This window comes from Pavona decussata, unplaced genomic scaffold (assembly GCF_977016875.1).
Source record: "Pavona decussata unplaced genomic scaffold, jaPavDecu1.1 SCAFFOLD_44, whole genome shotgun sequence".
NCBI lineage: Eukaryota > Metazoa > Cnidaria > Anthozoa > Scleractinia > Agariciidae > Pavona > Pavona decussata.
This window is the reverse complement of record NW_028145466.1, coordinates 61,157-77,862: the sequence shown is the minus strand read 5'-3', so window position 1 is coordinate 77,862 and position 16,706 is coordinate 61,157. Positions and strand designations below refer to the sequence as shown.

The following is a 16,706-nucleotide window of genomic DNA, read 5'->3' as shown; positions in this document are numbered from 1 at the left end:
CTTCTGTAAAGAATTGGGTATAGGAGGGGGTTAAAGGGGCATTGTCATGGAGATTTAGCTGTAAGGTGGTCAAAACTGCTCAAGTATTTGACAAATAATCTCTTCTCTAGCATGAAATTACTCTTAGAGCACCAGGGGGAAAATATAAAATGATTTGTTCGAGGTAGAATAAACTACGTTTTTAACAATACTCAGAAGTAAAGTAAGTTGTAATCCATTTCCATCCTAATCATCAAAAAAGACACTAGGGGATAGGGCGTTTGAAAATGTCGCGCCCAAAGTATGGAACCGACTCCCTTTAGAAATCAGAAAATGCCAATCATTGAATACTTTTAAAGTTTTACTAAAGACAGATCTTTTTAAATTAGCTTTTGAGTAGTTCTCTTATTAACTCATATTTTAATTTTATTGTTTTTCCGGAGATTGTAAATTATTATTGTTGTTATTATTTGGATTAGCCATTCATTACTTTAAGATTTTATTGTTGTGATGCGCATTCGATCATATCTTTATTGCATGTTAGACTGCGCAATATAAGAAATAAACATTATTGTTATTATTATTATTATTATTATTATTATTATTATTATTATTATTATTATTATTATCATCATCATCAGTTTCTGTACACTGATAGGGTAATGGTTAACAAAACTGGATAATTATTTTCACGATCCCAGTACACTTTTTGGTTTTTTAAAGTGACGCTAAAAATAGGTGACATCGCCCCCTTTAAAACGAGCTATCTTGACCAAGTTATGATGTTATGTGTTATAATATAAGGCACTGTGCTACAATTTCACTCACCGATCAATGAAGCATCTTTTCTAGATTCTGTCCATGGCATCGACATTTTTTTTTTAATTTCTGTCAGTAACACTCCTGAAGAACAGAGTAAACAAAACGCGTTATAAACTCTGAATATGAAATTAGTAATGTTGATATTACAACAGCAGTATGAATGATAACTCGTGAATACCAGATCAGCTAAAAACAAACAAACAAACAACCAAAATGTAATCAACAACAACAACAAACGTTATTAATCCCATAGTTGACAAAAAGTATTTACTACGTAAAATAGAAATAATAGGGGTACTGGCTACCTGAAATAACCTTAGTGTTAAAAATGCCATGCAGCCAGTTAACAGAAAATATATTTTAATGCTAGCAAAAACATCTTCCATAAGTGGACACAACTAGTGTCTACAAACTCAAAATATACTGAAAAAAGCTGGCCAGAAATTCGTCTTCGTTTATTCTGCTAGTCCCCTAATCACGACGCTCGTACAAAGCGAAAACGTGTGCATATATCGACCCCAGGAGAGGAGAGCTCCCCTATATAAGCTATACAGGTATGTGTGGCGCCACTAAAGGGTATGGTTTTTGAGCCGTTTTGGACTGCAATAGGGTATAGATTTTAACCATTTTAGCTTGCAAGTCTGAAAACAAGTATGGATTTTAGAATTCAGGTATAAAAAATGGTATGAAATTTATTTGCCATGTCTGATAAAGGATCGATACCGAAAAACTACATATTTTGGTCAGAAATAAGGTCAGGGTTTGGTGAACCGAGCCACACACCCCCAGCAAAAATTAATATTTATGTACACGTACGTGTGATACAAAAATTTTAAATAAATCAATATTTGAATAAAAACGTTTACTTGTTTGAATCCGTTATTACTATTACATTTAAATTGTACTGAAAAACCGGCTGCAAACTCAAAAATATTTTCTTCAAGAATCTCGAAGATAAATTCTAACATAATAACAAGTTAGTTACCTTGTGGGGAAGAAATGAAAGTATGAATCCGTCGCCCTGATTTCTGCCGTATCAACATGTGTTAGTAATGTTCGCCGTGGAAGCAAATATCTTTCGTTATTCACCGGTGAAAAGCTCCCAGCTGTCAGTCATCTCTTGAACATCACAGTACATACAAAAAGCTTGTCTCTTCAGCCAGTGGTACATATTGACAGCACAAGTTGAAAATTTGCGGGAAGCCATCTTGATTGTCTTTGCTCATCCTTGTAGCGTGGTGTAGGTGAGGTGGAAAATTTGCATTTCAAATTAGAAAAAAGTAGTCAGGTAGGTTCCAAGCGCCTCGACTTGGGTGGCTGAAAGACTGGAAAACGAATTTTAGACAAAATGGAATATATAGGAAGAGACTCGAACGACAGAAACAACAACGAAAAAAATTCAATACCCTTTAGGCACTCTGTGTGTAACACACTTCTTTATTGTCCGATCTCGGATCTTTGTCTCCCCTACCTCCCCCCCCCCTCCCCCGAAACACTTTATTTCATGAGCATTTTGAGGTTGACCAGAAATTCAGGAAGGAGAAAGGGTGAGAGAAATACTAATTAAAAAAATTTAAAAAAGACCATTGAATGAAGTTTGCCATGCGCGCTTAGCTGTCAAAGTTGATAGTAGAGTTGAAGAGCAGGGGAACATGTTAACACTTGTTCCTTGTCTGATGTACTCAACTTAACAATACTTCAAAATGAGTAATTTGACAAGGAGATCAGTTCCTTGTCCTTTTTTGTTGAGCACCCGAGTGGTTTAGACGAGAAAAACCAGGTGTATTCTTATGTGTTTCAAGTTATTCTGCTCACACAACGAGGACCTTCACGGCAACTATCCAACAACAATCCTACTTATACGATTCAACGGAACTTATGCTGTGCCATAAACATGTTTGTGGTTCAACATCATGTAGTACCAGCGGGTGCGTTCAAACACGCATAACAGAGAGTAACGGCAGTAGGGGATCTAAGGGAGGGGCCTGGGTCCCCGTAGGGGGAGTGCCCCTGTTATTTTGTCGGCCGAAACCGAGGCCCGTAGGCAAACTGCCGAGATATTACGTTTGACGAAGACCCCACCACCCCCCGTTCCCTCCCCCCGTAGGCGAAGCGCCGAGATATTTCGTTTGACGAAGAGAAGCAAGTTAAACATCCCCACCATAACCCACAAACCCACCCCCCACCGACCTGAAGGTCTGGATCCGCCACCAAACGGCATAATGGCGTTAAGGAATGGACAAAAGGGTAACCAATGAGATGGACAAAATAAAGTGTTTCTTCTAATCTTAACCTCCAAGGACATCCTGGCCAATTTAAATCGAGCCAATCGAGTTTCACTTTGTTAAACTTGGTTTAACAAAACGTGCTTAGTTGATGTGACTGGGATCCGTCTCATAATATGAATTCAGCAAATACCGCAAACACAAGGGGTTTTAAATGTATGGAAGACCGTGGACGATAATGTCAAGACCCGGCCAAACGATTGCAACATCATCCAACATTGTTGGACGATGTTGCACAGTGTTGAAGGAGGTGGCCAAACGTATGCAACATGTTCGATGCAACACTTGGACTCAAAAGGTCTGGGACCAAAATCTCATACTGATTTGCCAAAAAAAATGGCGCGAGACCAATTGACCTCTACGTCAGACCATTTTCTCGTTTTTCCTCGTCTTACAGTTTCACTTACTCCTTTCGCCTCTGAGAGATTGAAAACTCTGTTCGTTCGCCACACTGTCACCGGCTTGAACGGAAACGCGCGAAGCAAATAATAATAACCATCGCCATGGATACACTGACACCGGAAAAGTCACTTACTGGGCATGCACGTGTTCAACATTGTTGATAATTCATAGTATGAGTCGGATTGAAAATCCTCCTTTTCACACCTAAATTAATATTTTCCTTCTTAAAACATTCGCTTTATTTTTCTCGTATTGTGTTTCTGAGCCTTTACATTATCTGTTGCCAAATTTTCTCTTACACAGGGTACTTTCACCCCGTTAAGTTTTGTGTTCATGTTCCCTTCGTCAATCAGGGATATGATCTGAAATCGGCTATAGCCTTCCTCGGAAATGTCCGACAGTTTTGGAAAATTCGGGAAACTTCGGAGTTTTCCGTAAGATGGTCGAAGCTTATTTGCTTGCTACGAGGGCACTTTTGGCCATTTTCGAAATCTTCGTAAAACTTTCGAAAACTGACAAGATATTGTTGATATATTAAAAGATTTATGAAATCACTCTTTCCCTGTTCAACTAGATACAACGCTCATTCACCGGGCGCCGACCCACGTTTCATTTGATATTTAACAAATTATTCCATGAGCGCGCGTTGGATATGAGATGGTAAATAGCCAACGAGGCGCGAAGCGCCGAGTTGGCTATAACCAATCTCATATCCAACAAGCGCGAATGGAATAATTGTTTTATTAAATTCTCCGCGTTTGGACATTGCTGTTGAAGTTTACTGAATTTTTATATTTTAAGAAAAAATTTCTTTTTCGACCGGATGCTGAGGCAACCTCCGACCAAAGCGCGCGAAACCTAATGATCACATGACACGCGAAGCACTTTGCAAACGGAGTTGAATGAAAAATCGAAAGCGAAGAAAATCGGACACAGTCGGACATCTAAAATTCAAAAAACGTTTTAATGTACGAATTATAACCTTTCTGAGAGTAGCATTCAAGTGCTTTTGAAGTTCCAGCTCATCGAGAAGCGTAATAGTTGTGCACATTTGAGCAAATGTTCTGCTGCGTGATGCCGAGCGAAGGAAGAGATCAGGGCAAGGACGGCTTTTTTCATGCTGAATTGAATTCCTCGCGGACGATTTAAAACACTTCAGGCAAGTCCAAGTGTACGAGGTACAACCTCACCGAGACAAGCATTCAGTGCAAATTTTTAAACTTCAAGCTTATTTGAGAAGCGTAAGAGCTGTGCACATAAGTGCAAATGTTTTGCTGAGTGGTGCCGAGCGACAGAAACGAACATTATGGCCGCCGCTCGTACGGATTTCATAGATGAACCATCTCAAGTCCTCGTAAATTCGTAAAAACATAAAGACAGACATGAAGCTCTTCAGTCCTGAGAAATTTCTTCGATTGGCTTTAACCTCTTACCGCCAGGATTTGCAAACCATCCTGAAATTTTTGAAGGTAACCTGTTGTTATTGTTGTTGTTATGTGATCTAAAAAAAAGTAAAATCTTGCAATTTTGAAGATTTTAAAGGAAACGTCAGAGATACGTACCTTTAAATAGTGAACTTTGTGGCTTTTATTGTTATTATTTTGAGATGGCATTGTTTGGTATTTCTTTCTTTTCCTTTTTTTACATTTTTCCGAAGAAACTTTTGCTTCCCGCCGAAAAAAAAATTTAGCTTAGCGACACCTGGGGCTTTCGTTTTCCATATAAGGTCAAACTACGGTATTTGAGCTGATGACCGAGATTTAGAGAACCAATCAGAACGCTAGAAATGCAATATCCGAGGCTGAGAATTTAATAATGGCTGATATCCATGGCTATCCAGTGATCCACACTTTAATTTGAAAAAACAAACAAACAAAAAAACATAAGACTCAAGAACACTTGCAAATTCAACAAGAGGCTAAGATTGTGATTGGTGCCTTTTTCAAAGGCTCAATGAACTTTATTTATTACGCGAAAACACTTTAAAATATTTAACAACTTTTAAACACTTCCAAACAAAAATATACTTATACGTTAATGGTTTCATAATACACGTACATGAATGAGTATGGATGCACACGACACTGTTACTCTAAGAAGACATTTTTTTTTTGCTCTTTAACTCAAGTTCATGAGCAAACAATTATAGGGTTCAATTTATACGAAATGTGTAAACGTGTTCAAAGGTCAACGGAAAGGCGTGACGAGGCTTTCAAATCAGGGTCAAGCTTACATTTCAAGCAATATTTTCTAAGTTTGAAGATGAAACTCTGTACAAGGAAGTTCTAAGTTTTGAGTACGTAGATTCAATCGTAAAGTGTGACCATTTAAACGAAAGCTACTGAGCAAGTAAGTTCCAGTAGTACTGTTTATTATGCTTTACAAGATGGATTTAAGTTTTGAGTTTGTGAATGATATCTTTAAGTGTGACCATTCAAATGAAAGCTATTGAGTAGTACATTCTAGAAGTACTGTTTATTATACTGCACAAGGTGATTCTGATTTTTGACTCTGCGGAAGAATCCTTAGGTGTGACCATTATCATAGCTATTGAACTTAGTTTCATGGGGTCCTGTTTATTATACTGTACAAGTTAGTGCCAGCTGAAAAATGGTGGATGATATCAAAAAGAAGACATAAAGCTACAACTTGTTCTTTCATGACGTGCTGTTTGCATTAATATTTACAACGTACAAATAACAATTAAAAAGTTCTCAAACAACACGCCTTGTAAAGTCACAAGTAAACAGCGATGACAAGGTGGAACTGTAAAATGAACGATGATGAAGGAGAGCCAAGCAAATAGTGTTTTAGTCCGAGTTGAGCGTAAGGCAAACACCCTGTAGGACCCAGTGAGAGATGTGCTCATGAGTTGCCAGGTCCGCTTCAAACACCAAGCCCACTCCCATGGCGTTTCGGCGCTGTGAGGTCGTGTAGACGGGTGAACGATAGGTGTTCTACGAGGGAAAGGAGAGAGATGAGTGTTATATTGTTAGTGTAAAACCAACGTAACGCGTTCGGTGATAATGCACGTTTAATGTGCTACACAATGTGGCTGTAGCCCTTGAGTCTCTGGATCAAATCCTAAAGTTTGACCATTCAAATGAAAGCCACTGAGCAGTACTTTCCTGTGGTACTGTTTGTAGTTTACAAGGTTGTTTTAACCTTTTGGTCTGTGGATGAAATCCTAAAGTGTGACCATTCAAATGAAAGCTATTGACCAGTACTTTCCGGTTGCGCTGTTTATTACATATGTAAGCTGTACAAGGTGATTCTAAGTTTTGAGTCTGTCGATGAAATTCTAAAGTGCGACCATTCAAGTGAAAGCTACTGAGCAGTACTTTCCTGTGGTGCTGTTTATTATGCTGTACAAGGTGGTTCTGACACTTGAGTCTGGAAGTGCACATTCAAATGACAGCTATTAAACAGAACACCCTTGTGGTGTTGGTTTTATGCTGTGAATTCGTCACAAGTTACCTGTAGTTTGAGTCTATGTGCTTCAATGGGGATCACTTTCAGGATAGGAAGCTCCTCTACAAGCACCTTCGGCTTAGGTCTTCTAAGAGTCCCTGTTTCCAGGTCCCACGAGGCGCCTTCCAGATATAGACCACTCACAAAACAGCCGGAATGCGCTCTCTCAGTCACCTCCTCTGCGGTCCTGTATTTAGTGACCGTGGTGTACAAAGTGGAGCGATCCAATGGCCAGCCGTTCTTACGACACGTAGCTTGCACAAGGGCAGTCAAGTAAGACTCCGGAATGTGTAGTCCAGATAACCAGATAACTGCAGGTTCCCCTTCATTTACCTACAGACAAAGTTAATAAGTATTAAAGAGAAATACAAGACAAAAACCTTGGCAAGAGAAAAAATGAAAAACAACAACCAAAAAAACAACAACAACACAACAAAGGAGTAAATTCGTAGTTGAATGCCTTGAAAACTTTTTAACTTTCCCAAGAGAAACCATACGTTTATCAACCCGTGTTTTTTTTTGATGGACTGTGGTTCTGAATGGCTTTATCAGTCAACAAATCAACTTTTCTAATCGCCATGTTTAGGGAATTTAAACCCTAAATGAAAGTACAACACAACACAACAGAACACTGACGTTGTTCTTCATTGATTTGAGGCGTGCGAGAGCGGTTTTTTGAGACACGCTGTTTAATTTCATACTTGAAATGTTCTGTGTATTTCACCCCAACGAAAATACAATCAATCGACAGATGCAAATCAACATGACTTCAGTAGTACTAACCCATTTGTTGTACTGGTTTAATCGTTTCAGGAAGTGTTCCATCCAGTTGCCAAGAGACTTGAGCGTGGCAGGAGCCAGTTTGCGCCAAATGTTAGGAATCTGACCGTTAAACAGCGCACGCGCGACTTCGTCCAGTTCACTGCTCATTCCAACTTCACCGGCCAAGGCCTGGATAGAAACAGTATCGGGTTAGGTTAGCATATACAGTGGAACCTCTCCTTACGGACACCTCTATAATACGGACAGTTTACTTGGTCCCTGAGAGACCGAAATCCATATAAAGCCTACTTCTCTAAAACGGACACCTCTATAATACGGACACTTATTCCTGTCCCCTTGGTGTCCGTAAGAAAGAGGTTCGATTGTACTCAATACTTCATATAAGACACTATGAGTTCTACATCAGTGAGCATAAAACTTAGTCTGTTAAAAAGACTGTTTTTTATAGAACTGTACAGAAAACGTGTTAACGAATTTAACTATTTAATAGTGCGAAAACCACCACCATCATCACCATCACGTTTATTTATCCTGCAAACACGGATCAGCAGTTCCAACAATAATTAGCCAATATTTCGTTGAAATTCGGCACCGGAACGTACTTATAATGGCGCAGATGGGAAGAGGATGTGGTCTTGTACCCTTCTCCCTGCTTATAATAAACTGGGTTGGGGAAGCTATTACCAGGATTTTATGGCAACTTACCCTTTGCAGGTTAATAAGCGAAGTGGACATCTTCCTGATGAGAACATTAAACCGATCCAGCTCCTGTAGTAGCACCACATACGTGGGTGTGATCTCCGTAATGCTCTTCCTTACTCTATCCACATCAAACAAGGGAGGTAGCTTGCCCTGGATATCAGTAGCTATCTTCCCTATAAACTCCTCTCTGCTGACTCCTCCAGTCTCTCCACCCGTCTGTGGCTGTAGCTCAACCAAGTGACTCCACATGTCCTTAGCTGAGTGCGTGTAGTAGCCGATCTCGGCGTTGGGGTGGAGCCCGAACACGTCTGGGGTGTTGGACAGGGGTAGAGCTTCAATGGTGTCCGTGTACAAGTCTCGGTTACTTTCTGAAGCTCCTGAAAATACAATAAAATAAAATAAAATAAAGTTGAAGTATCGTGGTTTAGCCTGTGAGAGCTGGCGCCTTTTCTGGGATTCGTTTCAAAGAGAAAAAAATCCGGGCTCTGCGTATTCACAATAAAATAAACCTCCTGTTGACGCATCACGATATCAAACTGCCTTGTTTCATCATGTTAAGGTACGCAAGGTGATACATGTATCTACTGCATACTTCCCAGAGAAAGCATGAATGCTGCTTTTTTTTCTAGTGAAATCTCACCTGCAGGTTGGCAGACACGTGTGCCTATTCCTGTTCTAAAATAAGATGACGCACCCCCCATGGGTAGCTGAAAATTGAACGACCCACTCCTTACCAAGGGTTCAAAAACTGATGACCCACCCCCTCTCTGCTCCGACCCACCTCACCCTATACTTTTTGACCAGTCCCTAAATACGCACCTTTCTCAGGTCTGGGGATGAAGTAGTCAACCTCTTCGTTGTTGTAGAAGTGGAATGGCTGGAAGGTGTCAAAGATGAAGTCTCCCATGTACTCGTCCATGTAAGTCTTCACCACGCGACGATCAAAATCATCGATCACACGACCACCGTACATCACCTGAAGGAGAAAGGAACATTTAACGAAGAATTAAACCTGGCGTTGCCAAGGAGATAACTGGAATAGAAACTCGTTCCCTTTGAATACTGTTTACAGTTATTTTCTAGCGGATACCTTGAATTCACGCTTTGTTCAACGAGCTTCTATTCTCTTGGGTGCTGGAAATAGCGGGAGTTTACGGTCACCACTTTGCAATTTTTCTAGGCATTTCGCTATGAAGAAAAAGTTGATGGTATCCGAAGATATTTTGAACATCTAACGGGAATTTGTCCTTTCACTCTAGCAAAAAAAAAAAATTTAGACTTTGCGAGAGACCTGTAAAATCGATATCTTAGTAATCGTTTGCCTACCGATTGAGCCACACAGCTATCATTTCAAACAAGTATGGATAACACCTTTCATGACGAAAACTAACAGACCTGTCCTACAGCCAATATCAGGAAAACTACTTCAACACTGATTCCGTGGAAAGGCTCCGGTGTGTACCGCTCGCAAGAGTATGATTTTTGAGCCGTTTTGGACAGAAAAAAAAAAAAAAAAAAAAAAAAAAAAAACCAGAATAAGTTGATTTTGTCCATTTTCATTTGAAGTAGTTTATTATTCCTGAATCAGCTTGAACAGGGTGTGGTTTAAAAGCGGGTATACAGATTTGGAAATGGTCTGAATAACAGTAAAATAAACTCATAGATGTTGGGCCCAAGTAAGTGCTATTATCTCTCTTTCCCTTCTCTTTGGGCTTAGTGAACACTTACAATTTTTTTTTTATTTCTGTGAAACATAACTAACCCATAGCGAATAGCAACTGCTGCCTGCGGGTTAGTGTGATCCTTTTCGTTATTTTCTCAATAAAGTCTATTGTTTGTTTCGTTTTGTTTGCCACCCAAAATACCACCCAATTCTTTCCTACAACACAAGAATTGTTCATGCTTTTAAATTGCACTTTTGTAGAACCAACGCCAGACAATTTTCTGTGTGTTATCAAAGACATAAGTACTTTAATTCTTTAGACAAAGACATTTGTAACTCAGTATCTCTTTCCTCCTGTAAATCTAGCCTGAAACAATATATCTACAGCAAGTACTAAATCTGTATCTCTACTTTTGACCTTGCATGCTATTTTTTTCTCAAATGTTTATTGACCGTTTGCTGTCTATTCGTTTCAACTGTAGTTGTATCAACCGTCTCACAGTCTTCAAACAATATATGTAAAAACTCTGTGATGAGAAAGCCTTATTCTATAAGCCTTATGGTTTCTCCTGAGGCTTCTTTACCACTTTCTCTGTAAAATACATTTTTGTACTCTTATTTTGCTGTTTTTTGTAACGTGTGTGGTGAAACGAACAAACAAACAAACAAACAAACAAACAAATACCCAGAATACCGTTATCCAAATATTGATTTCACCATAGATAATTAAAGGCAACGGTTATGAAGCCTGACAAGCTTCTTTGTTAAATGTTTTTGTTGCCATTTTTGGCCTTGACCGTGTACAAACTAAAATAGATTTTGAAATGTGTCGGAGCAACTGACCAATCAAAGCGTTCCTGTTAAGATATTCAATTCAAGTGACTAGTGTGAACGTTAAAACAAAGGATTGTGCACGGTCGCAGCCCTTCCAACATAAATTGCAGCACCATTGTTTTCCTGGCAAGGTTTCATAACCAGTCCCTCAATAAACTATGATTTCACTAAAAAAAAAAGCCGTTCTACTTGATTCGCTCCTCACCTCTCCTATGAGATACTTCAAGCTCGCCCAAGGGATTCTTTTGTCCGTATTCTCCAGTGATTTTGTCAGGTAAGTGTTGAGTAGCGTCATGCACACTCTGAAGTCAGACTCGTTAAAGTCATAAGCGATGTTCCAGCCAATCTTGCCGTATTTTCTTCTTTCCTGTACAACAGCATGGAAGAACGCTAACACGTACCTGTCAGATAAAAGAGTAGAAATATGGTATCAGCGTTTAAGATTAAAGATGGATTTTTATCCTTTGAAGTGAAAATTGCCAGATAACCGCAGCTTAGAGCGGTTTTCAATCAAGTGCTGACAATAATGTCGTGTTTGAACGCCATGTTATTGGTTAAAACCGCTCGCACCACTTTCTTAACCAAATACGAGTCACACCAAAAGTGATCGTGACTTGCTCGCGCGTGTTTTCCCGCGCTTAACGCGCCATTGTCTGTTTTGAGTTCTGATTGGTTCATTGCGCTGTTTGTGTTTGTTGCGATTGGCTAGAGTGATTAGTTTGATTTTGGTTTCACACCAGACACTTAATTGAAAACCGTCTTATGATTCAAAGAAGTGCATATACAAGGCCTCCGATGTATCATAGCAACATCTCTTAAAATCTTATCGTAATGTTAGAATGTCTTACGTACACAAGTGGCGAAAAGGACTGGTGAGGACAATCTGAGAGTGCCTGATTGGTTATCTTGTGGTATGTACTGCGCAGGTTCAGCTTCAGACCGTTTGGTGGCTCAGTAACAACCTGGAAACGAACGGATGATACTCAACATTATAACTAATAACTTAGAACTTGCTCTCCCCACAATCAAAACATGGCAGCAATAACACATGGGAAATATACTTAAACTAATTTCTGTTTCTTGGATAACTTGTCATGGAATATTCTCTCCTCGACACTATGGCTAAAGGGATCAGTTTAACCTCAAACTCGACCGTTTCTTAATTTGCTAGCAACCTACCGTAAAAGAATCAACAGGTAAAACAATAATTTTGCGGAGTTTAAAAGGGAGATCAGGATGGGGTTTCACAAAGAAAGGAAATATTTAAAGAACCAATGATGATCTCTTTCTTTCAGTCAATATTGACTGCACTTTGAAGCTTTCGTTTGACGTTGAAATGTTGTACTACGACAGATCAGAATGAAGATAAAAGCACCAGAAACGACAACAAAAACAACAAACCAAAAGGATAACAACCGCATAGCTTGCAATCGTCACACATTTTTCTGTTTCAACACAGTAAGATTCCAAATATAATTCTAGTGTTGACGCCTTCCTCAATCGGACTATAATTTTACTTTACACAAACACCATACCTTGAGTGACCTCTGTAGGATCCCGATAGGGAACTCAGGGGTGGGGTCTGTGGTGAGCCAGAGCCTAAAATCAGGGTGCGGTTTGCTGATCCTCTCCAGGACCTTCTCAAGTTCCCTCAACCACTTCACCAGTAAGTGACAGTTTTGAAGCATCAGCCACTGACCTCTAGCTATTGCTGTCTCAAGGAGTTGCAAAGCCAACTGTAAAAGAAATAACGAGAAAATGTTTAAATTTTTTGTGAACTAAGAAGGAAACGAAAAAAACCTTGACTAAGTTTCGAGTTCAAAAAGTGAAAAGGTAAGGGATGAAAACTAAACGCAAAAAGTAGCTTTTAGAAACGTTAGGTAGATTTTCAAAGTTATTTTTTCTAACAAACTAAATATGAGAGAAAAACTGTTGCTTCGCGTAAAAACATTGTAAAATCTCTAGAGGACACTTGACTACTGGTAGGTAAATATAGAAAGTCACGAGCTCAGTCAATTTCCATTTACCTCAGATCTTCCCAACTCGTCCGAAAATCACCGACTATCAGGCGATTAATCCCGATCATTTCACGTAAAAAACGGAAGATTGTCATTCGTGATCGAAAGATATCAGATAATCAGATAATTTATTCAACTCAACTCAACTTTAGAGAGGATACAGATTTTAGAAAAACATACAAATAAATACATCTACATAAGGAGTGAGTTAGGATCATCCAAATAGCAGAGGTTAGCATCGATATTTTAAAGAGTGAACTGAGGCATGAAAGACACTTAAAATAAAGCCATCACCTTCTCTTGACCCTGCCCCATGGCAAGAAACTTCAACCTGTTGCCACCAAACCCAGACCTCTCAGCCAGCTTCATGAGATCACTGGCAGGATCGGAACCCGGGCTGAGGATAAATATGATAGGCGAGTACGGGTTGGACTGCTCGAATATTGCCTCAAAGCTGATCACAGGTGGGGTTACGTACTTCTCGCTCATCCGTCCGGTTACGAAGTTTGTGATGGCGAGATACACCCTGTCCACGCGAAAGCAACGTAGCAGCAAGAGCCGCTGGAAATCTGTCAGGCTCTCCTCGTATTTGCCAGGGAAGGGGGCGGATTCTGGAGAGTCGTGGTCATTCCACTGAAAGGAAATGAGCATTAGTCAAAATTAAAAGAGTCAAAGCCCCCGCTAAAACTAATTATCTAATAAGACATTGACAACAAACAGCCACATTATTATATTTCAATAAAAGCAAAACAAGGATTGCCCTTAATTCGACCTCCGTTTTGAAGGTGAAAAATTCTTACGGGATCTTTTCATGAACACAAAACCGTGGTTTTGCTTTACTAGACTCGATGACTGGTTGGCAAAGTTCGCGTCACTTTCTCAACCATTGCGAATCTAAACCAAAACCAATCGTGATTGGCCGCACGCGTTTCCCGCGCTTGACTCAGGTTACATGTATTTGCTTCGAGTTCTGATTGGCTGATTGTGCTGTTTACATCTGTTGTGATTGGCCAGATAAATTAGTTTGGGGTTTGGTTTTACAACACTCAATTGAAAAACACTCTAAACAGTCATACTTCTTTCCAAGCTTGTCCGTTTCTTTCAATGTCATCAGACAGTGAATTGAAAGCCTCAGGAGTGACCGTCACTAGCCTCTGTATATCCTCCCAGCCTTGATCTGGTAACCATGGGAACGGTTTGGTGCGAGGACTCTTCTCCAGAGAGATGTTTCCTTTCAGGAAGAAATCCAGCTCCTCTGGGTTCAATTTGCCGTCTGCTTCCAAGATTTTGATGGTCATTTGGAAAGAAAACAGCAGCTTGTGTCGCTCAAACAGACCTACAAAGCAATAACAAAATCATGGTTGTCAAGAATAGTATTCGTTTGTTTGTTTGTTGTTCTCCAGGTTGTTTGTTTGTTTGTCTAAAGCGATAGTCACTAGTACAATGAGTGGAAGGAGGACGCCTTGCTTCTGTGGACCAAACCCAAAAGTATGGCCATTCAAGTGAAACCTACTTGGTGCTGTCTTTTATGTTACTCAAGGAGGTAGATCTCGTTTTTGAAAGGTAAGTTATCGAACAGCTCTTTTCTTTCTTTTTCATTAAAGATTGGTTCTTACTTCTTGATTCTGTGGAAGATATCCTAAAGTATCACTACTAAAATGAAAGCTACTTTTGAGTCTGAAAATAAAATACTGAAGTGTGACTATTCAATTGAAAGCCCTTTCTACCTTTTGAGTCTGTGGATGAAATCCTAAAGTGTGACCATTTTAATGAAAGGTACTGAGCAGTACTTTACTGTGGTGATGTTTATAATGTTGTACAAGGTGGTTCTAACTTTTGAGTCTGCAGATGAAATCCTAAAGTATGACCATTCAAATGAAAGCTACTGAGCAGTACTTTCCTGTGGTGCTGTTTATCATACTGATCAAGGTGGTTCAACTTTTTAAGTCTGCAGATGAATGAAAGCTATACTCCTCCGTGGTACTGTGTATAATGGTTTTTAATATGACTAGTTCTCCTCTTACCAGTACAAGCGTAGTTGTACACGTTCATCGTTAGAGTGTCCATGATGTTCTTCAATCGCTTTGGTAAAATGGAGTCTGGCAAGCTTTTCCTCAGAGACAAGTCAAACTGCTGAAGATAGGACGCCAAAGAATACTGGTACATAGAGTTAACCGCTGACATCTCGGATAACACGAAGAACAGAACAGCTCCTAGCTTAGCCGCTGGCCTGTAACCATCGCGGAGTTTGTCGATGTCCACTGCAGTTTTGGCGCCAAGTTTCAGCTTTTCGCCGACCTGAAAAAATAACAGAATGCAACAGTCAGTTCTGTTTAAAGTCAAGTCCACTTTCACTGAACCACGATAATCAGTACTTTACTTTGACACTGCTTTATTGCTTTATTGTGGGACGTTAAAGAACCCAGACACTAATCGCAAAGAGTAGGGCATGGAGTTCCCGGTGTGCTGGTCTGGTCTTTGTGCTGTTTCATGATTTCATGGGTTGGGTGGGTAGGATGAGGTCGCTAATGGACATATGCTGATGTAAACCGCATTTGAATATATATGAATAGAAAATACGGTATATAAATGCATTACCATTATATGATGCTATCAGAAGTATATAACTTTTTCTGATGCTCTAAAACAAATGAAGGCCATTGAGCAGTGTTTTTTTTATCGAGACTGGAAAAAATATCCTCGAGTATGGATATTACTTTGCTGTGAGGTTTATTGTAAACTACAATTCAGTTCTAACTTGCTGGAGTCCTTGAATGAAATTCAGCAAATGACCTTTCAAATGAGAGCTTAGGCTCGATTAGCCGGACTCGAGGGTGCGGCGGAAATCGAGCCTAATGAGAGCTACTAAGCACTACTTTCCCGTGGTAATATAATAAAGTGGTTCGTTTAAAATTTTGACACTGGATGAAATCGTCAAATGTGAGCATACAACTGAAAGCTACTGAGCAGTACTTCCAGGTGGTACTATTTGTTTTTCAACATTTCGAAGAGAGAAATTCGATGTATATTCAGTACTTTCTATTTACCTCAACAGCTTTAGACTTGGTGTCCTCCAGCGTTTGCACCAGTTCCACATTATCCAACATGTTCCCCTGAGAAGTAGCGAGTTCACGAAGAAGAGTGTCTTCAAGATCCTTCAACAGCCGCTTGTTATCACTGCAAGAAAGGCAACTCCAGATAAGACAAACAAGCTAAGACGCATGCGTAAGGCTGCCTTTCAAATGTAAGGAAGATCCTATGGATGATCGTGGATTTCGTTGTTCTCAACCATCCCAGACACTCCCGACTCAGTTATGAAAACATAGAGGTAGATGACCTGGATCTTTTGAAATAGTCGGGCGTAAATCAAAGAAATACGAAGTGTTTCAATACGTGTCTGAAAGATTCTGCAATGGGCGGTGGTCAGTTCCAATAGTCTAACAGAGTGGGGTGGGTGGATAGGATGAATGCTGTTGGACTCCGTACCAAGCCTCTGATTAAAAATGGATGTTTGAAAAACAAAGAAATCTTCGAATTTTCAAAACAGGTGTTAGGGAACTGGTCATAACAAGTTTGTTCGAAGAGAACCCTCCTTGTCTGGAATTGGGGGGGGGGGGGGGGGGTTATCGAAGACATCACCTATCTCATGAACATTACGAACAAAATTTTATTGGCTTTAAAATTTGAGTTGACACAGAAATGTTCAGCTTGCAAGAGTCAGCATTGTAGATAAACAAGAAAAGTGAG

At 39.8% G+C, this 16,706-nt stretch overlaps 1 protein-coding gene across 1 annotated transcript in view; it reads right to left on the bottom strand.

The window, feature by feature from the left end:
* Positions 1–5,412: 5,412 nt before the first annotated feature.
* LOC146482679 (dynein axonemal heavy chain 10-like) overlaps positions 5,413–16,706 on the bottom strand; it is a 65,426-nt gene continuing 54,132 nt past the window's right edge. Inside the window, exons 53-64 of the mRNA XM_085106743.1 lie at positions 16,007–16,136; positions 14,984–15,257; positions 14,036–14,295; positions 13,254–13,592; positions 12,477–12,677; positions 11,794–11,903; positions 11,147–11,342; positions 9,264–9,420; positions 8,448–8,821; positions 7,743–7,910; positions 6,966–7,292; positions 5,413–6,445 (exon numbers count right to left, since the gene is read on the bottom strand). Of these exons, the coding sequence (XP_084962869.1) occupies positions 6,299–6,445; positions 6,966–7,292; positions 7,743–7,910; positions 8,448–8,821; positions 9,264–9,420; positions 11,147–11,342; positions 11,794–11,903; positions 12,477–12,677; positions 13,254–13,592; positions 14,036–14,295; positions 14,984–15,257; positions 16,007–16,136 (2,683 nt within the window). The 3' untranslated portion in view covers positions 5,413–6,298. The remainder of the gene's footprint in view (positions 6,446–6,965; positions 7,293–7,742; positions 7,911–8,447; positions 8,822–9,263; positions 9,421–11,146; positions 11,343–11,793; positions 11,904–12,476; positions 12,678–13,253; positions 13,593–14,035; positions 14,296–14,983; positions 15,258–16,006; positions 16,137–16,706) is intronic.